Source organism: Pristiophorus japonicus, unplaced genomic scaffold (genome assembly GCF_044704955.1).
Source record: "Pristiophorus japonicus isolate sPriJap1 unplaced genomic scaffold, sPriJap1.hap1 HAP1_SCAFFOLD_1311, whole genome shotgun sequence".
Classification (NCBI taxonomy): Eukaryota; Metazoa; Chordata; class Chondrichthyes; family Pristiophoridae; genus Pristiophorus; species Pristiophorus japonicus.
The window spans coordinates 18,685-39,954 of record NW_027250979.1 but is presented as its reverse complement, the minus strand read 5'-3'; the positions used below and the strand labels follow the sequence as shown (position 1 = coordinate 39,954).

Here is a 21,270-nt window from a genome sequence, read left to right as displayed (position 1 = left end):
GCAGTCAACCAGAGTCAGCATGGTTTTATGAAAGGAAAATCATGTTTGACAAATTTGCTGGAGTTCTTTGAGGATGTAACGAACAGGGTGGATAAGGGGGAACCAGTAGATATCGTGTATTTGGATTTCCAGAAGGCATTCGATAAGGTGCCACATAAAAGGTTACTGCACAAGATAAGAGCTCACAGTGCTGGGAGTAATATATTAGCATGGACAGAGGATTAGCTAACCAACAGAAAACAGAGAGTCGGGATAAATGGGTAATTTTCAGGTTGGCAAACTGTAACTAGTGGGGTGCCACAGGGATCAGTGCTGGGGTCTCAACTATTTACAATTTATATTAATGACTTGGATGAAGGGACCGAGTGCAATGTGGCCAAGTTTGCTGATGATATAAAGATAGTGGGGAATGCAAGTTATGAGGAGGACACAAAAAATCTGCAAAGTAATATAGATTGGCTAAGTGAGCAGGCAAAATTTTGGCAGATGGAGTATAACGTGGGAAGTGTGAAGTCATCCATTTTTGTTGGAAAAATAAAAAATCAAATTATTTTTTAAATGGGGAGAGATTACAGTACAGAGGGATCTCAAAACACAAAAAGTTAGTATGCAGGTACAGCAAGTAATCAAGAAGGCAAATGGAATGTTGGCCTTTATTGCAAGGGGGATAGAGTATAAAAGCAGAAAAGTCCTGCTACAACTGTACAGGGCATTGGTAAGACCATACCTGGAGTACTGCGTGCAGTTTTGGTTTCCTTATTTAAGGAAGGAAAGTATTAGGCAGTCCTGCGTATCGAGGATGACCTGCTTCCACATCAAAAAGGGATGAGTGCACAGGTGTTTCAATGAGGGACCTGACATTCTAGGTCCCGAACTACATATTGAAGGGTGGAAGATGCCTGCGCGTGGATTATTTTAACATGGGGTGGCCGTTGCACACCAGCCACCACACGGGCTTGACAGAGCGAGGTCTTGATCCAGTGGCAAGGGTTAACCAAGACAATTGGAGACCAAACTCTGCTGTACAGACCTAGTGCACACACATATTCCTACTATCCATGGAGAGGCGAGGGTTCGGGGCCCAGAAGAGAAGAATAAGGAAGGATATATTTGCATTGGAGGTTGTTCAGAGAAGGTTCACTAGGTTGATTCCTGAGATGAGGGGTTGCCATATGAAGAAAGGTTGAGCAGGTTGGGCCTATACTCATTGGAGTTTAGAAGACTGAGAGGTGATCTTATTAAAATATATAAGATTCTGAGGGGGCTTGACAAGGTAGATGCAGAGAGGATGTTTCCCCTTGTGGAGGAATCTAGAACTAGGGGGTTTTGTTTCAGAATAAGGCGTCGCCCATTTAAAACAGAAATGAGGAGGAATTTCATCTCTCAGAGGGTCGTGAATCTTTGGAATTCTCTACCCCAGAGAATTATGGAGACTGGGTCATTGAATATATTTAAGGTGGAGATAGACAGATTTTTGAATGATAAGGGAGTCAAGGGTTATGGGGAGCGGGCAGGGAACTGGAGTTGAGGCCATGATCAGATCAGCCATGATCTTATTGAATGGCGGAGCAGGCTCGAGGGGCCAAATGGCCTACTCCTGTTCCTATTTCTTATGTTCTTTTGAGAGCTGCACTGTCGGAGGAGCAGTACTGAGGGAGTGCTGTGCTGTCAGAGGGGAAGTACTCAACAACCCAACTTGGGAGCAGCAAAGCAGCATTACAGACGGCTTAAGGCCGCGGTCCAACAAAAAACCGTGACCTAACTAGATGGTGGGTGGAGAAAGCACAGGAGAGACAGCAGCTGGCCGACAGCCATGATGTGCGAGGATTCTTCATCGCAGTCAAGGCCACCTACGGCCCAAGCACCCAAGGACCCACCCCACGACTGGCCAAGAACGGGGAAACACTCATCAAGGACACCGAGGCAGTCAGGGCCCGCTGGTAGGAGCACTTCGAAGATCTCCTTAACCGAGACTCTACCTTTGACTCGAGTGTCTTCGACTCCATCCCACAGCATGCTACCAGCCACAACTTCAGTAAAACCCCAGCCCTGCCCGAGGTAGAAAAGGTCATCTGTCAGCTCAAGAACAACAAAGCTACAGGAGCAGATGGAATCCCCGCTGAGGCACTGAAGTATGGCGGAGAGGCACTATTGGCACGAATGCATGACCTCATCTCTTATCTGGACGGAGGAGAGCATGGCGGGAGATCTCAGAGATGCAGTGATTGTGACCATCTTTAAAAAAGGGGACAAGTCCAACTGCGGCAACTACAGAGGAATCTCCCTGTTATCAGCCACTGGGAAAGTCATCGCTAGAGTCCTCAACTGTCTTCTCCCCGTGGCTGAGGAGCTCCTCCCAGAGTCGCACTGCGGATTTCGTACCCTACTGGGTACAACGGACATGATTTTTATATGGCGCGACAGCTGCAGGAATAATGCAGAGAGCAGTGCCAGCCCTTGTACATGGCCTTCTTTGAGCTTACAAAGGCCTTTGACACTGTCAACCGCGAGGGACTATGGAGCGTCCACCTCCATTTCGGCTGGCCCCAAAAGTTCATCAACATCCTCCGCCTGCTCCATGACGACATGCAGGCCATGCTCCTGACCAACGGATCCACCACAGACCCAATCCACGTCCGGACCGGGGTCAAGCAGGGCTGCGTCATCGCCCCAACAGTCTTCTCGATCTTCCTCGCTGCAATTCTCCACCTCAGGCTCAACAAGCTCCCCGCTGGAGTGGAACTAAACTACAGAACCAGTGGGAACCTGTTCAACCTTCGTTGTCTCCAGGCCAGATCCAAGACCGTCCCAACCTCTGTCGCGAGCTACAGTACGCGGACAACGCTTCCGTCTGCGCATATTCAGAGACTGAACTCCAAATCATTGTCAACGTCTTCACCGAGGCGTACGAAAGCATGGGCCTTACACTAAACATCCGTAACACAAAGGTCCTCCACCAACCTGACCCCGCCACACAGCACTGCCCCCCGGTCATCAAGATCCACGGCGCGGCCCTGGACAACGTTGACATAAGAACCTAAGAACATAAGAATTAGGAACAGGAGTAGGCCATCTAGCCCCTCGAGCCTGCTCCGCCATTCAACAAGATCATGGCTTATCTGGCCGTGGACTCAGCTCCACTTACCCGCCCGCTCCCCATAACCCTTAATTCCCTTATTGGTTAAAAATCTATCTATCTGTGATTTGAATACATTCAATGAGCTAGCCTCAACTGCTTCCTTGGGCAGAGAATTCCACAGATTCACAACCCTCTGGGAGAAGAAATTCCTTCTCAACTCGGTTTTAAATTGGCTCCCCCTTATTTTGAGGCTGTGCCCCCTAGTTCTAGTCTCCCTGACCAGTGGAAATAACCTCTCCGCCTCTATCTTGTCTATCCCTTTCATTATTTTAAATGTTTCTATAAGATCACCCCTCATCCTTCTGAACTCCAACGAGTAAAGACCCAGTCTACTCAATCTATCATCATAAGGCAACCCCCTCATCTTCGGAATCAGCCTAGTGAATCGTCTCTGTACCCCTTCCAAAGCCAGTATATCCTTCCTTAAGTAAGGTGACCAAAACTGCACGCAGTACTCCAGGTGCGGCCTTACCAATACCTTATACAGTTGCAGCAGGACCTCCCTGCTTTTGTACTCCATCCCTCTCGCAATGAAGGCCAACATTCCATTCGCCTTCCTGATTACCTGCTACACCTGCAAACTAACTTTTTGGGATTCATGCACAAGGACCCCCAGGTCCCTCTGCACCTCAGCATGTTGTAATTTCTCCCCATTCAAATAATATTCCCTTTTACTGTTTTTTTTCCCAAGGTGGATGACCTCACACTTTCCGACATTGTATTCCATCTGTCAAACCTTAGCCCATTCGCTTAACCTATCCAAATCTCTTTGCAGTTCTGTGTCCTCTACACAACCTGCTTTCCCACTAATCTTTGTGTCATCTGTAAATTTTGTTACACTACACTTTGTCCCCTCTTCCAGGTCATCTATGTATATTGTAAACAGTTGTGGTCCCAGCACCAATCCCTGTGGCACACCACTAACCACCGATTTCCAACCCGAAAAGGACCCATTTATCCCGACTCTCTGCTTTCTGTTAGCCAGCCAATTCTCGATCCATGCTAATACATTTCCTCTGACCCCGCGTACCTTTATCTTCTGCAATAACCTTTTGTGTGGCACCTTATCGAATGCCTTTTGGAAATCTAAATAAACAACTTTCCGTACTGTCGGAAGTGCTATCTTTCAGATGAGAAGTTAAAACGAGGCACAATTTGTCCTCTCAGGTGGACGAGAAAGATCCCACGGACACTATTTTGACGAAGAGGAAGCAACATTCTCATCCAATGCCACTAAAATAGATGAGCTGGTCATTATCGCACTGCAGTTTGTGGGATATTGCTTTGCCAGATTGGTTGCCACATTACAACACTTACTGTAATGTATTAGCTGGGAAGCACTTTGTGACATCCTGAAGTTGTGCAAGGCGCTATAGCAATGCGAGTCCTTTCTTTCTTGGTGCTGATAGTGAATTGAGTGGAGCTGAGCCACAATCTGATGTTTTTCACACCCTAGGTCGCTATCAAGATAATCCCAATCTCTCAAACCTTCCAGCAGCAGTCTCGGCGATGCCTGTCCCGGGAGATCAACGCTTTGCAGACAACCTACAAACACCCCAATGTGGTATGTACCCGAGACATTGTGAGGCCACTCTCTCTGTGCCCCACACGCAGTACCTCCCCCACACCCCCAATGGCTCAGTCAACGAGTGTACGGCCCAGTGTAGTAGGACACTGCCGCAGCGAGCCAGTGCTCCACTTCAACCACCGCCCACCACCCCCGCCCCCCCCCCCCCCGCTCAGCGGTGGGAGGGGCTCCAGATACACTCAGCTCCCCCTGGACAGAAACTATCCTCAGCCCCAAATCAGTTCTACTCTCCCCTTCTGACAGATAGAGCGGGGGTTCCCTCAGTGCCAGAGTTCCCCCAGTGCCAGAGTTGCCCCAGAGCCAGAGTTGCCCCAGTGCCAGATTTCCCCCAGAGCCAGAGTTCCCCCAGTGCCAGAGTTCCCTCAGTGCCAGAGTTCTCCCAGTGTCAGAGTTCCCTCAGTTCCAGAGTTCCCCCAGTGCCAGAGTTCCCTCAGTGCCAGAGCCAGAGTTCCCTCAGTGCCAGAGTTCCCTCAGTGCCAGAGTTCCCCCAGTGCCAGAGTTACCTCAGTGCCAGAGTTCCCCCAGAGCCAGAGTTCCCTCAGTGCCAGGGTTCCCTCAGTGCCAGAGTTGCCCCAGAGCCAGAGTTCCCCCAGAGCCAGAGTTACCTCATTGCCAGAGTTCCCTCAGTGCCAGAGTTCCCCCAGAGCCAGAGTTCCCCCAGAGCCAGAGTTCCCCCAGAGCCAGAGTTCCTTCAGTGCCAGGGTTCCCTCAGTGCCAGAGTTCCCCCAGTGCCAGAGTTACCTCAGTGCCAGAGTTCCCCCAGAGCCAGAGTTCCCCCAGAGCCAGAGTTCCCTCAGTGCCAGAGTTCCCTCAGTGCCAGAGTTCCCTCAGTGCCAGAGTTCCCCCAGAGCCAGCGTTCCCCCACTGCCAGCGTTCCCCAGTGCCAGAGTTGCCCCAGAGCCAGAGTTTCCTCAGTGCAAGAGTTCCCTCAGTGCCAGAGTTGCCCCAGAGCCAGAGCTCCCCCAGTGCCAGAGTTCCCCCAGTGCCAGAGTTACCTCAGTGCCAGATTGCACCCAGAGCCAGAGTTCCCCCAGTGCCAGAGTTCCCCCAGAGCCAGAGTTCCTTCGGTGCCAGAGTTCCCTCGGTGCCAGAGTTCCCCCAGAGCCAGAGTTCCCTCAGTGCCAGAGTTCCTTCAGTGCCAGGGTTCCCCCAGTGCCAGAGTTGCCCCAGAACCAGAGTTGCCCCAGTGCCAGAGTTGCCCCAGTGCCAGGGTTCCCTCAGTGCCAGAGTTCCCTCAGTGCCAGAGCCCCCCGGTGCCAGAGTTCCCCCAGAGCCAGCGTTCCCCCAGTGCCAGCGTTCCCCAGTGCCAGAGTTGCCCCAGAGCCAGAGTTCCCCTAGAGCCAGAGTTTCCTCAGTGACAGAGTTCCCTCAGTGCCAAAGTTCCCCCAGAGCCAGAGTTCCCCCAGAGCCAGAGTTCCCTCAGTGCCAGGGTTCCCTCAGTGCCAGAGTTCCCCCAGAGCCAGAGTTCCCCCAGTGCCAGAGTTCCCCCAGTGCCAGAGTTGCCCCAGAGCCAGAGTTGCCCCAGTGCCAGGGTTCCCTCAGTGCCAGAGTTCCCTCAGTGCCAGAGTTCCCTCAGTGCCAGAGTTACCTCAGTGCCAGAGTTCCCCAGAGCCAGAGATCCCCCAGTGCCAGAATTCCCCCAGTGCCAGTGCGGTAGTCTGTACCTCAGAGCCAGACCCTATACCACACACCTACACGGAGAACATTTGCCTAAAGCAGGCTGCACCGTGTCCTGGGCTTGATGGTCCCGAGGATGTGAAGGCCGAGACATCAGTGAGACCACAGCTTGCCCCGGGGTGGGGCAGTCAGTAACTTCCTCCCGCCGGGCACATTGAGTCCTACCGCAGCGAGAGAGTGCCAGGCCGTGTCCCCCGGCCCGTGCCCAGTTAGCGCGCCTCTGTGCGGGCGCAGGCGGAACTGGAGGGGCCGGGGGGTGGGGCACAGATAAAGATCAGCCTCTCTGTCACTGCCCCCCCCACTCCTTCACCCCCTCACAACTATCCAGTGACACCACTACCCCAACTGCCCCACTTGAAAATAGCCATAGGCCACTGAGTGTCGGTGTGGTATGCCCCCCATGGTCGAACAGCCCACTGATGGTGGTGAGGGGGTGGGGGGTTCGGGGGAGGAGGTTGACGGCTGGCTCCTGCGGGAGTCAGTACCTTTAGTAGGGTGGGGTGATGAAGGGGGAATTGGGGGAACGATATACAGCAGATGAACTCTCGCCTCCGCTCCCCCCACAGATCCAACTGTACGAAACGTTCCGATCACCGTCCCGCCTCTACCTGGTGCTGGAGCTGGCGGCGCAGGGAGACCTGCTGGAGCACATCAACCACATCGGCACCAAGAAGATGACCCTGGGGCTTCAGGAGGGCGAGGCCCAGCAACTCTTCCACCAGCTGGTCGGAGCCGTGACCCACTGCCACACCAAACACATCGTGCACAGGTACCGGGGCCCAGGCCTCACAAACCCACCACAGCCCGCTTAATCTTCCCCAGCCATCCATCTGCTCACTCCCCACCCCCACAGCTTTACTCTGTGTCTAACCCGTGCTGTACCTGCCCTGGGAGTGTTTGATGGGACAGTAGAGGGAGCTTTACTCTGTATCTAACCCGTGCTGTACCTGCCCTGGGAGTGTTTGATGGGACAGTGTAGAGGGAGCTTTACTCTGTATCTAACCCGTGCTGTACCTGCCCAGGGAGTGTTTGATGGGACAGTGTAGAGGGAGCTTTACTCTGTATCTAACCCGTGCTGTACCTGCCCTGGGAGTGTTTGATGGGACAGTGTAGAGGGAGCTTTACTCTGTATCTAACCCGTGCTGTACCTGCCCAGGGAGTGTTTGATGGGACAGTGTAGAGGGAGCTTTACTCTGTATCTAACCCGTGCTGTACCTGCCCAGGGAGTGTTTGATGGGACAGTGTAGAGGGAGCTTTACTCTGTATCTAACCCGTGCTGTACCTGTCCTGGGAGTGTTTGATGGGACAGAGTAGAGGGAGCTTTACTCTGTATCTAACCCCCTGTACCTGCCCTGGGAGTGTTTGATGGGACAGAGTAGAGGGAGCTTTACTCTGTATCTACCCATGCTGTGCTTGCCCTGGGAGTGTTTGATGGGACAGTGCAGAGGGAGCTTTACTCTGTATCTAACCCGTGCTGTACCTGCCCTGAGAGTGTTTGATGGGACAGTGTAGAGGGAGCTTTATTCTGTATCTAACCTGTGCTGTGCCTGTCGTGGGAGTGTTTGATGGGACAGTGTAGAGAGAGCTTTACTCTATATCTAACCCGTGCTGTACCTGCCCTGGGAGTGTTTGATGGGACAGTGTAGAGGGAGCTTTACTCTGTATCTAGCCCATACTGTCCCTGCCCTGGGAGTGTTTGATGGGACAGTGTAGAGGGAGCTTTACTCTGTGTCTAACCCGTGCTGTGCCTGCCCTGGGTGCGTTTGATGGGACAGTGTAGAGGGAGCTTTACTCTGTATCTAACCCCGTGCTGTACCTGCCCTGGGAGTGTTTGATGGGACAGTGTAGAGGGAGCTTTACTCTGTATCTAACCCCCTGTACCTGCCCTGGGAGTGTTTGATGGGGCAGTGTAGAGGGAGCTTTACTCTGTATCTAACCCGTGCTGTACCTGCCCTGGGAGTGTTTGATGGGACAGTGTAGAGGGAGCTTTACTCTGTATCTAACCCCCTGTACCTGCCCTGGGAGTGTTTGATGGGACAGTATAGAGGGAGCTTTACTCTGTATCTAACCCGTGCTGTAGCTGCTGTGTGATGGCTGATGGTGACACTGGATCCCTTAACTGGAATGTGTTGTGTTCACTGAGCTACGGTCCCTCAATTTGAAGAGCACGAGAGGTTGTAGGCATTAACGTCAGCCTGTAATACGTTCTGAAAAAATTATCTTGCAGGGATCTGAAGTGTGAAAATATTTTACTGGATGAAAGCGGATGCGTTAAGCTGACAGGTGAGAGATTGTTAACTGAGCAAATCTCGTGTAAAATAAATTGGGACGGATAGCACGGGATGAGTCGGTCTGGCTGTGGCTATTCCAGCTCAAAGACTATCTTATATTGGTGACAGGGTAAACCAGCCGGAATTTCCTCAGAACGTGCAGCGAAACAATTATGTAAGTACGACGTAAGACCGAAGTTTGGCGGAAGAGATCGCGGAAACTTGGGCGTGAGACGCGTATCCACGAATCGCCATGTCCGCTCGCCAACGCGGTCCGGCCCCAATGCAGTGCCTGCACATCTCCCGAATTCACGCCCATTCTCAACTGGGATGTTCCTAATGCGCCTCAGTGACTATCTCTGCTCTCTCCGGGGGGGGCGGGATGTCAAACGTCCCATGGCACTACTGTGAAGAAGAGCAGGGGAGTTCTCCCCGGTGTCCCGGCCAACCGTTATCCCTTAACCAACATCACAAGGACAGATGATCTGGTCATTGCCATATTGCTGTTTGTGGGAGCTTGCTGTGCGCATATTGGCTGCTGTAGAAACATAGAAATAGAAACATAGAAATTTACAGCGCAGAAGGAGGCCATTTCGGCCCATCGTGGCTGCTCCGGCCGACACGGCCCTGAAGGTTATATATAAACCTATGAACAATGAACAAAGAACAATGGCGGACAGGTAAAGAGCACCCAGCCCAACCAGTCCGCCCCACACAACTGCGATACCCCCTGCATCGTAGCATTTTACATTCCACCCCACCCGGAGTCATGCGATCTCCTGGGAGAGGCAAAGAAGCAGATAAAAACCAATAAAGGCCAATTGGGTTTTTGCTCTCCGGCCCATCCAGACAATCGAAACTAATCCAGGAGATCACCCCGGCCGTATTAGATTCCCTGAAGTACTTACCATCGTATCTGTGCCAGCCTACAAGAGGTTATCCAGTCTAATCCCACTTACCAGCTCTCGGTCCGTAACCCTGCAGGCTGCGGCACTTCATAAGAACAGTGTGTTTTCTACATTACAACAGTGACTACACTCCAAATGTACTTCATTGGCTGTAAAGCGCTTTGTGATGTCCTCAGGTAATGATTCGTGAAAGACACCAGTTGGTGAGTACAGGGTCTCCCCGCCTTCTCTCTTGCGCTAAAACCTCTAAAGCTCGCTGGGAAAATCTGCGGACTCTCCCTGGGGCGGCGATCTGCCATGAGGGTTTGTAAATAAGTGCTCCTTCTCCTTGTCCTCCTTCTTATGGTTGTTGAGGCAGCTGCACAGCCGACAATGCTGAGAATGAGGTGTTGCAGCATCAGTGAACCTCCTCTTTAATAAGTAGTGGAAAAAGCCTGTGGCAATCATGAGTTGTGATTAGACTGCACCCGATATTGGTGCAGCCTTTTGGTGTAACACCAATGAGCTTGGGTTTTTAAGACTTGATTTAAGACTCCAATCATATGATTCAGCAGCGAGAACGAATTTTGTGTGCAGTCTAGAACATTTTCGCTTGGCGCTAATTCACCATATTTTGCCCTAAGCACGTCCATTCTTTGGCTATAACGAATTTCAATGGTGGATGTCCTGTCATCATTGACTTCATTTTCCCCAGGACTGGATTGTGCCTGCTGTGAGGATTACATTACCGGGGTTCCTCCCTCTGCCAGGAAAGACTTGTACTTCTGTAGCAACTTTCATGACCACCGGATATCATAAAGCACTTTACACCCAATGAAATACTTTTGGAGTGTAGTCACTGTTGTAATGTGGGAAACGCGGCAGCTAATGTGCGCTCAGCAAGGTCCCATGAACCGCAATGTGATAATGACCAGATAATCAGGTTTTTTTTGTTATGTTGATTGAGGGATAAACATTGGCCCAGGACACCGCGGATAACTCCCCGGCTCTTCTTCAGCATAGTGCCGTGGGATCTTTTACGTCCACTTGAGAAGACAGATGGCACCTCGGTTTAACGTCTCATCCGAAAGACGGCACCTCCGACAGTGCAGCACTCCGTCAGCACTGCACTGGAGTGTCAGTCTGGATGTTTTTGTGCTCAAGTCTCTGGAGTGGGATTTGAACCCACGACCTTCTGACTCCAGGGCGAGGGTGTTACCCACTGAGCCAGGGCTGACCCTGTGTGACAGTAACCCCCCCCCCCCCACCCCCGACGCCGTGGTTTATGTCGTTAACCGTGTTGCGCTTGTCGTCCCTCAGATTTCGGCCTGGCCACCAAGTGCAGGAAAAACGGGCTGATGAACACCTTCTGTGGGTCCATGCCATACACTGCGCCCGAGATCCTCCAAGGCCAGAAGTACAAAGGCGAACACGCGGACATATGGAGCATGTAAGAGCGGCAAAACATATCCCAGCATAATCAGTCATTAATCCCGGACCTTCCACTGTCCTCACTTTCTCTCTCTCTCTCTCTCTCTCACACCACCTGCTAAAAAGTCTGAATGCAGACGGTCTCGTTTCTCCAGTGAGAATCCAGTCTGCCTGTTGTAGCTGGATTGTCAGCTTTCTGCAGTGCATCCAGTTTGTATGTCGTCGCTGGATTTCATAAGAAATAGGAGCAGGAGTCGGCCATTAGGCCCCTCGAGCCTGCTCCGCCATTCAATAAGATCATGGCTGATTGGATCATGGGCTCAGCTCCACTTCCCTGCCCGCTCCCCATAACCCTTTATTCCCTTATCGCTCAAAAGTCTGTCTATCTCCGCCTTAAATATATTCAATGACCCAGCCTCCACAGCTCTCTGGGGCAGAGAATGCCACAGATTTACAACCCTCCTGTTACCGTGTTCTCTCACCTGCAGAATTGGTTGCCCAATAGCTGAACACTCTCCTGTCCCATATAGAAGTATTTGTGCCCTGTTCCTTTACTGCTTGTTTAGTTTATGTGTTTTTCTCTCTCTCTCTCTCCTCCCAGGGGTGTTATTCTATACGCTATGGTGACCGGCAAACTTCCATTTAGTGAATTTCAACCTTGTAAACTGTTGGAGGAGATAAAAAATGGCATTCTTTTCCATGAGCGCTTGTCAACAGGTAACTAATTCCCTGCTTAAGCCCTTTGATTATTCTTAAACAGACTAGTCAATCCCCCGTGGCATTGCCCCTGGGGAATTAAGGCCAAGGGGGCGAATTATCCTCGGGAACTCTCCCACTCCATTGCGGTAATTTCGGCAGAAACCCAATTCACAAGACTCAAGTTAATTCCCAGCACAAGTCTTCAGATAAGGTGGGGTTAGAGGTATGGGAATATTTAGACCGGGGCACACAAATATAATTGTGTCTGATGAAAGGTCATTGACCTGAAACATTAACTCTGTTTCTCTTTCCACAGATGCTGCCTGATCTCAGTATTTCCAGCATTTTCTGTTTTTATTTCAGATTTCCGGCACCCACAGTATTTTGCTTTTGAACAGAATTCAGACCCCATTTCAAAGTCACACATTCACTCTTTGCTATCTCCATTATTCACATTGCCAATGGAAATTGTCGATGTAAAGTTGTCACACTGTAATTACACCCTCCCTGTGGTGTACTGGTGGATGGCTGTAACTGCACCCTCCCTGTGGTGGAGCTGCACTGCCTCTACTGGTGAAAGGCTGTAATCACACCTTCCCAGTGGTGGCGCTGCACTGCCTCTACTGGTGGGAGGCTGTAATTACAGTTGCCCAGCGGTGGCGCTGCACTGCCTCTACTGGTGGGAGGCTGTAATTACACGTTCCCAGTGGGGGGGGCGCTGCACCACCTGTACTGGTGGAAGGTTGTAATTACACCTTTCCAGTGGTGGCGCTGCACCGCCTGTACTGGTGGGTGTAATTACACCCTCCCTGTGGACTGCGTCATCGCGCCAAACCACTTCCTTGTTGCCATGTTCCACCTCACACTCTCCCGCTGGAGTGGAACTAAACTACAGAACCAGTGGGGAGCTGTCCAACCTTCGTCGCCTCCAGACCAGATCCAAGACTGTCCCAACCTCTGTCATCGAGCTACAGTAGGCCATTCAGCCCTTCGAGCCTGCACCACCATTCAATAAGATCATGGCTGATCATTCACCTCCGTATCCCCTTCCTGCTTTCTCTCCATACCCCTTGATCTCTTTAGCCGTAAGGGCCATATCCAACTCCCTCTTGAATATATCCAATGAACTGGCCTCAACAACTCTCTGCGGTAGGGAATTCCACAGGTTCACAACTCTCTGAGTGAAGAAGTTTCTCCTCATCTCGGTCCTAAATGGCTTATCCCTTATCCTTAGACTGTGACCCCTGGTTCTGGACTTCCCCAACATCGGGAACATTCTTCCCGCATCTAACCTGTCCAATCCCGTCAGAATTTTATACGTTTCTATGAGATCCCCTCTCATCCTTCTAAACTCCAGTGAATAAAGGCCCAGTTGATCCAGTCTCTCCTCATATGTCAGTCCAGCCATCCTTGGAATCAGTCTGGTGAACCTTCGCTGCACTCCCTCAATAGCAAGAACGTCCTTCCTCAGATTAGGAGACCAAAACTGAACACAATATTCCAGGTGAGGCCTCACCAAGGCCCTGTACAGCTGCAGCAAGCCCTCCCTGCTCCTATACTCAAATCCCCTCGCTATGAAGGCTAACATGCCATTTGCCTTCTTCACCGCCTACTGCACCTGCATGCCAACCTTCAGTGACTGATGTACCTTGACACCCAGGTCTCGTTGCACCTACCCTTTTCCTAATCTGCCGCCATTCAGATAATAGTCTGCCTTCATGCTTTTGCCATCAAAATGGATAACCTCACATTTATCCACATTATACTGCATCTGCCAGGCATTTGCCCACTCACCTAATCTGTCCAAGTCACCTGCAGCCTCTTAGCGTCCCCCTCACAGCTCACACAGCCACCCAGCTTAGTCATCTGCAAACTTGGAGATATTGCACTCAATTCCTTCATCAAATGACATTAATAAACTTAAAGAATGGGCATATAATTGGCAAATGAAATTCAACACAGATAAATGTGAGGTATTACATTTTGGTAAGAAAAATAGGGAGGTCACATATTACATGGAAAATACAAATCTAAGTGGGGTAGAAGAGCAAAGAGATCTTGGGAGTACAAATACACAAGTACACAAAAAGTTGCAACACATTTTAGCAAGGCCATAAAAAAGCAAACCAAGCACTCGGGTTTATTTCTAGAGTGATAGAATTGAAAAGTAGGGAAGTTATGCTGAACCTGTATCGAACCTTGGTTAGACCACACTTGGGAGTACTGCGTACAATTCTGATCGCCATATTATAAAAAGGATATAGAGGCACTGGAGAGGGTGCAGAGAAGATTTACAAGGATGATACCAGAAATGCGAAGGTATACATATCAGGAAAGGATGAACAGGTTGGGTCTCTTTTCTCTTGAAAAGGGAAGTCTGAGGGGTGACCTAATAGAGGTCTTTAAAATGATGAAAGGTTTTGATAGAGTGGATACAGAGAGAATGTTTCCACTTGTGAGGGAAGAGCATAACTAGAGGCCATCAATATAAGATAGTCACCAAGAAATCCAATAGGGAATTCAGAAGGAACTTCTTTACCCAGAGAGTGGTGAGAATGTGGAACTTGCTACCACAGGGAGGGGTTGAAGCAAATAGTATCGATGCATTTAAGGGAAGGCTGGACAAGTATATGAGGGAGAAGGGAATAGAGGGTTATGCTGATAGATTTAGACGAGGAAAGACGGGAGGAGGCTCGAGTGGAGTATAAACGGCAGCATGGACTGGTTGGGCCGAATGACCTGTTTCTGAGCCCTATAACCTGTGTCTAACATGCGATTTCTGCCCCAGTCAGGAATCGGTCCGTACGCACCGCACCAACCAGCAACACAGTCCACAGGCTCACTACCCTCTGGGAAAAGAACCGCCTCATATTTATTCTTACTTCTGCGCAGCTTAAATGAATTTCCCTGGTCCTCCTCAAACTGGAATAATCCATCAATCTGGCCCTCAGTATTTGATAGACCTCGCATCAGGTCTCCGCTAAATAGACCAAGGTCCTTGAGCCTATCTGAGCGACTCGTTCTTTAAGCTGGGAATTATTCTCTTAGCTTTCCTCTGAGCCTTTTCCCAGGGTCGCTCCATCACCCACCATGTGAGCGGACCTTACTGGGTGCAATACTCCAGGTGTGGTCTCACCAATGACCTGTATAATGGTGCCCTTTGCTTTGTACGGAATGGTTGTATTAATACAGCCCAGTTTGATTTCTCCTTCTGGTGATCGAAGGAGATGCTGCGCTAACAAATAACATTAACGCTACAGGTCAAAAAACGTTTTATTTGTTGATACTATAAAGTGTTTTATTCCTTCATTGCCGAAGCCTGCCAGGACCTGATCAGTAAGATGCTGCAGTGGAAGCCATCGGCCCGTCTTGAGCTCAGCGAGATCCTCACACACCCCTGGATGCTGCCCACTGCATCCATCCTCCTCCAGAAGGTCAGAGTCTTCATGGCTGGTTCCTCGGACAAGAAGCAACAACGAGAGATGAGTGCCAAAGGTTTGCACGTTTGCTTGCTACTCGACTGAAGTCAGTTTCCTTCTGTGCTCGCTGACCTACATCTTGTCTCGGTCAGCAACACCGCCAATCTAAAATTCTCACCCCTCCCCCCCCCCCCCACCGTTCCAAATCCCTCCGTGGCCTCGCCCCTCCCTACCTCTGTAGCCTCCCTCTGGCCCTACAACCCTCTGAGATCTCTGCGCTCCTCCAATACTGGCCTCTTGAGCATCCCTAATTATAATCGCTCCACCATTGGTGGCCGTGCCTTCTGTTGCCTGGGCCCCAAGCTCTGCAACTCCCTCCCTAAATCTCTCCGCCTCTCTCCTCCTTTAAGACTCTCCTTGAAACCAACCTTTTTGACCAAACTTATGGTCACCTGTCATTACCTCCTTTATTGGGCCACATAGGGACTTGAACACAAGGATGAGAATTTTAATATCGAGACGTTGCCGGACCGGGAGTCAATGTTGGGCAGCGAGTACAGGGGGTGATGGGTGAGCGGGACTTGGTGCGGGTCAGGGCACGGACAGCAGAGTTTTTTTCCCGACAATCTGACAGCTTCATTGTCCCTTTTACCGTTTGCTGGCTTTTTATATGCAACAATCCCCGAGTAATTAAGAGCTGGAAAGCGGTCTAGAGCTCCCCATGTCACAGTGGCACAGGGTCCCTGCTCCTGATCAACATCTAGCAAACATGCACCGGGACATCAGGGGAAGACGGGGTCAAACACCCCAGCCACCACAAACAGCCCATAGATACTCGATGTTTAATCCGACAGGCAATGACTGGCCTCTTGGGCTAGGCATAGGAGTGCGAGCAGACTCAGACACTGTGGCCTGCAGTGAGCCTGCGATTCAGGAGAGAAGCGGGGCGGGGGGAAATTAACTAATACCGTTACTGCCTTAAAGTGGACTAATTAACAGCAGCAAGTGCAGATTAAAGGGGAGCTTTTGTGATCTTTCTCCCACAAGAGGGGAGCGATGCAGACATTGCTATCGAGGAGGAGGAGTGTGAAATATTAGATGACATAAACATTGGGAGAGGAGGTATCAAAGGGTTTAGCAGCTTTGAAAGTGGATAAGTCCCCAGGCCCAGATGAAATGTATCCCAGGCTGTTAAGCGAAGCAAAAGAGGAAATAGCAGAGACTTTGACCATCAATTTCCAATCCTCTCCGGCTTCAGGTGTGGTGCCAGAGGACTGAAGGACTGCTAATGTGGTACCTTTGTTTAAGAATGGAGAAAGGGATAGGCCGAGTAATTACAGGCCAGTCAGTGGTGGGAAAATTTATTGAAAAAAATCCTGAAGGACAGGATAAATCTACATTTAGAAAGGCACAAATTAATCAAGGTCAGCACGGATTTGTTAAGGGAAGGTCGTGTCTGACTAACTTGATTGAATTTTTCGAGGAGGTAATCAGGAAGGTCAATGAGGGCACTGCGTACGATGTAGTCTTTATGGATTTTAGCAAAGCTTTTGATAAGGTCTCATATGGTAGACTGGTCACAAAGGTAAAAGCCCATGGGATCCAGGGCAAAGTGGCAAATTGGATCCAAAATTGTCTCAAAGGCAGGAAACAAAGGGTAATGGTTGATGGGCGTTTTTGTGACTGGAAGGATGTTTCCAGTGGGGTTCCGCAGGGCTCAGTACTGGGTCCCTTGCTTTTTGTGATATACATCCATGATCTAGACTTGAATATAGGGGGTATGATTAAGAAGTTTGCAGATGATACTAAAATCGGCTGTGTGGTTGATAATGAAGAAGAAAGCTGTAGACTGCAGGAAGATATCAATCAACTGGTCAGGTGGGCAGAACAGTGGCAAATGGGATTGAATCCGGAGAAGTGTGAGGTAATGCATTTGGGGAGGGCTGACAAGGAAAGGGAATACACAGTAAATGGTAGGACACTGAAGTGTAGAGGAAAAAAAGGACCTGGAAGTGCATGTCCACAGATCCCTGAAGGTAGCAGGCCAGGTGGATAAAGTGTTTAAGAGGGTATACGGAATGCTTGCCTTTATTAGCCGAGGCACAGAATACAAGAGCAGGGAGGTTATGCTTGAACTGTATAAAACACTGGCTCGGCCACAGTTGGAGTACTGCGTGCAGTTCTGGTCACCGCATTACAGGAAAGATGTGATTGCACCGGAGAGGGTACAGAGGAGATTTACGAGGATGTTGCCGGGAGAATCTTGGTGTTGTGGACAGATTGGATAGGCTGGGTTTGTTTTTCTTGGAACAGAGGAGGCCGAGGAGAGACCTCATCGAGGTGTATAAAATGATGAGAGGCCTAGATATAGTGGATAGCAAGGGCCTAGTTCCCTTAGCAGAAGGGTCAACAACCAGGAGGCATAAAGTTAAAGTAATTGATACAAGGTTTAGAGGGGATTTGAGGGGGTCTGGAACTCTGCCTGAAAGGGTGGTAGAGGCAGATTTAAAAAGTACTTGGATGTGCACCTGAAGTGCTGTAACCTGCAGGGCTACGGACCCAGAGCTGGAACGTGGGATTAAGCAAGGACACGATGGGCCAAAATGGCCTCCTTCCGTGCTGTAAATTTCTATGATTCTATGAGACTTAATGTAATTGGCAAAAGAACTGGGGGGGGGGGGGGCAAGATCAATGAAGGATAACAGCACAGAAAGAGGCCACTCAGACCATCGTGCCTGTGCCGGCTCTTCGAAAGAGCTGTCCAATTAGTCCCACTGCCCTGAGGACAAGGAGAATTATTTTTTTAAGTGCAGTGAGTTGTGATCTGGAACGCGCTGCCTGAAAGGGCGGTGGAAGCAGATTCAATCATAACTTTCAAAAGGAAATTGGATAAATCCTTGAAGGGGTAAAATTTGCAGAGCTATGGGGAATGGGACAAAGAGCCGCTATAGGCACAATGGGCCGAATGGCCTCCTTCTGTGTTGTAAGATTCTATGATGCACATACCCCAGACCACTGGAAATTCCTACACAAAGGGTGTAACACAGTTAGCAGACAGGGCCTCAATGTAACGTTTCATCCGAAAGACAGTGCTCACAGTACTGCACTGGAATGTCAGCCTGTATAATATGCTCATGTTTTACATTATAAGTAGTGTCAGAAATAAATCATATGGAGGATGGTTATTGGGAGGCATTGAGCTCCTGGAAGAGGGTGGGGGAGGTAGGTTAAATAGCCTGTCGGCTGTAGGGAGCTCAGTTCCGGGGGCCTGGGATAGATGGAGGTGATGCGACGAGTCTCGATTTGAAAGGCGAGAAGGTATGGAGGATGGTGTACTTGGAGGGCGGTGGGCCAGTGGGGAAAGCCCAGATGATCATCAATAAAAGAGGGACAGAGAGCGGGACGGAGAGCTGTTGACGCCTTAGTTCGAGGTCACGCAGAAACTTGCTCCCTTCATCCTTTCCGGCTCGCTGCTGGCAAGTGTAGAAGGGTGGTGCAGAATGGTTCTCACACCTCCTCCCCGAAAATACAACCACCCGGCTCGGCTCACACTCACTCCCAACCTTCCCAAATAACGGCGGAGATTGCAAACTCACCGTATGGTGGAGAACACTTCAGAGTGCCAACAGCCACAGCATCGCCATGCTGTTCTGCCAGAGGTCCAGATTTGGTTTTAATTATTCTTTGGGATGTGGGGAGTCGCTGGCAAGGCCAGCATTTATTGCCCATCCCTAATCGCCCCGTGAGAAGGTGGCGGTGAGCCGCCTTCTTGAACCGCTGCAGTCCGTGTGGTGAAGGTGCTCCCACAGTGCTGTTAGGGAGGGAGTTCCAGAACTGTGACCCAGTGATGATGAAGGAACGGCCGATGTCTTCCAAGTCAGGATGGTGTGTGACTGGGAGGGGAACGTGGAGGTGGTGGTGTTCCCCATGCGCCTGCTGCCCTTGTCCTTCTAGGGGGTAGAGGCCGTAAGTTTGGGAGGTGCTGCAGTGCACCTTGTCGATGGTTCACACTGCAGCCACGGTGCGCCGGCGGTGGAGGGAGTGAATGTTTAAGCTTTGGCCTATAAAGGAGGGGTTCCGATCGGCTTCCGTCACTAAAATGCTTTGTCTCCGCAGGAGGAAGCCTTCCAGCGGCGAGAAGCCCGAAGGGCAAGAAAGTTCTCATCATCTGCGACTCGAGAGCAAGCAGAGCGAAACACAAAATGGCGGCGGTCAGGCGGATCGGCCCCAGCGCCCCCCAGGAAAGGCCCGGCGACTCCGCGTGCCCACCGTCCCGCGAGCACAAGCCCAACACGGCCGACGGCCCGGGCAAGCTCTTCACCCGCGTGCCCAGGCCGCCGGCGGCCTCCAAACCTGCCCGCAGCTTCCGCAGGCCTGTCTCGGCCTCGCTGCGGAACCCGGAGCTGGCCAGGAAGCTGCTGGGCTCGCAGGACTGGGTGCGCTGCCTGCGGCTCGCTAAGTCCGCTCAGCGCATCCTGCCGCTCGCAGAGTACCTGCCGAGCCGGCAGAAAGGATTCTAGGGCCGGGGGAGGGGAGGGGGTTCTCCCGGTTTATGTTCTGTATCTCTCTGTTTTGTTTTAAACGGATCCAGTGGCATTTACCAATTCTTGTACCAAGAAAGGTTGACCAATAAATAGCTACAAATGGCAGCCAGCCAGCGCCAAAGATTCAAGGCTTCATTTCCGCCTTGGGCACGTACGCCCGTGGTCCAATAATCTGCACCAGCCGACTCCAGGCTCAATACAGCTCTGTCTGAAACCCAAGTACGGCCCCAGCCGTTTACAGTGAACAGAATCCCCCCGGCTACTATACAGCGATAGCAGAGATAACAGGGAGGCATTCTGACAGCACTCGACCACATAACACAAATAACGGCAGCTAGTTTGATTTAAACTGCAGTCAGTGCTTAGTATAAACTGTAACCCCCACACACATCACGTGGGGGGGGATTAGAAGCGTTTAAGTGCACACAAAGGTAACCGAATATTAACCAGGCATGCTTTGAAAAGAAAGTAAAATTTTCTTTGGAGTATATTTGGAGAATAGTCACTGCTGTAATGTAGGAAACGCGGCATTCACTTTGCACACAGCAAGCTCTCACAAACAGCAATGTAATAGTGACCAGATAATCTGCTTTTTGTGATTGAGGGATAAATATTGGCCAAGACACCGGGGAGAACTCCCCTGCCCTTCTTCACAATGGTGCCCCAGGATCTTTTAAGCCCAATATGAGAGAGCAAACGGGGCCTTGGTTTAACATCTCGTCCGAAAGATGGCACCTCCGGCAGTGCAGCGCTCCCTCAGCACTGCACTGGAGTGTCAGCCCAGATTTTTGTGCTCAAGTCTCTGGAGTGGAACTTGAACCCACAACCTTCTGACTCCGAGGCGAGAATGCTGCCCACTGAGCCACAGCGGATGTTGCTCTCGCATTTGTTCAGTGCACCGTAACTGGTGCGCAAACACAGCAGTTTCTGCCCAAAATAAACTGAGCTCTTGAGATGCTACAGCCAGCAAATGTTGATGCAAATGCATCATGGTTAACACTTTCTGGCCGGTACAAGTGCCTGCCCATTTTAAACATGGCCGTGTTAAGTGGTGAGGACTGTAGGTCACATTGTGATGTTTCATAGTTACATAGAAACATAGAAAATAGGTGCAGGAGCAGGCCATTCGACCCTTTGAGCCTGCACCACCATTCAATATGATCATGGCTGATCATTCAACTTCAGTACCCCACTCCCGTCTTCTCTCCATACCCCTGATCCCCTTAGCCGTAAGGGCCACATCTAACTCCCTCTTGAATATATCCAACAAACTGGCATCAACAACTCTCTGTGGTGGAGAATTCCACAGGTTCACCACTCTCTGGGTGAAGAAGTTTCTCCTCATCTCGGTCCTATATGGCTTACTCCTTATCCTTAGACTGTGACCCCTGGTTCTGGACTAACCCAACATCGGGAACATTCTTCCTGCATCTAACCTGCCAGTCCCATCATAATTTTATATGTTTCTATGAGATCCCCTCTCATTCTTCTAAATTCCAGTGAATATAAGCCTTGCCGATCCAGTCTTTCTTCATGTCAGTCCTGCCATCCCAGGAATCTTCGCTGCACTCCCTCAATAGCAAAAATGTCCTTCCTCAGATTAGGAGACCAAAAAC

General features: G+C 50.5%; 1 protein-coding gene across 1 annotated transcript in view; it reads left to right on the top strand.

The window, feature by feature from the left end:
- LOC139242385 (testis-specific serine/threonine-protein kinase 5-like) overlaps positions 1-19,742 on the top strand; it is a 38,128-nt gene extending 18,386 nt beyond the window's left edge. The window contains exons 2-8 of the mRNA XM_070870330.1: positions 4,596-4,703; positions 6,971-7,173; positions 8,632-8,687; positions 10,882-11,011; positions 11,594-11,709; positions 15,007-15,186; positions 19,227-19,742. Of these exons, the coding sequence (XP_070726431.1) occupies positions 4,596-4,703; positions 6,971-7,173; positions 8,632-8,687; positions 10,882-11,011; positions 11,594-11,709; positions 15,007-15,186; positions 19,227-19,630 (1,197 nt within the window). The 3' untranslated portion in view covers positions 19,631-19,742. The remainder of the gene's footprint in view (positions 1-4,595; positions 4,704-6,970; positions 7,174-8,631; positions 8,688-10,881; positions 11,012-11,593; positions 11,710-15,006; positions 15,187-19,226) is intronic.
- The last annotated feature ends 1,528 nt before the right edge of the window (positions 19,743-21,270 follow it).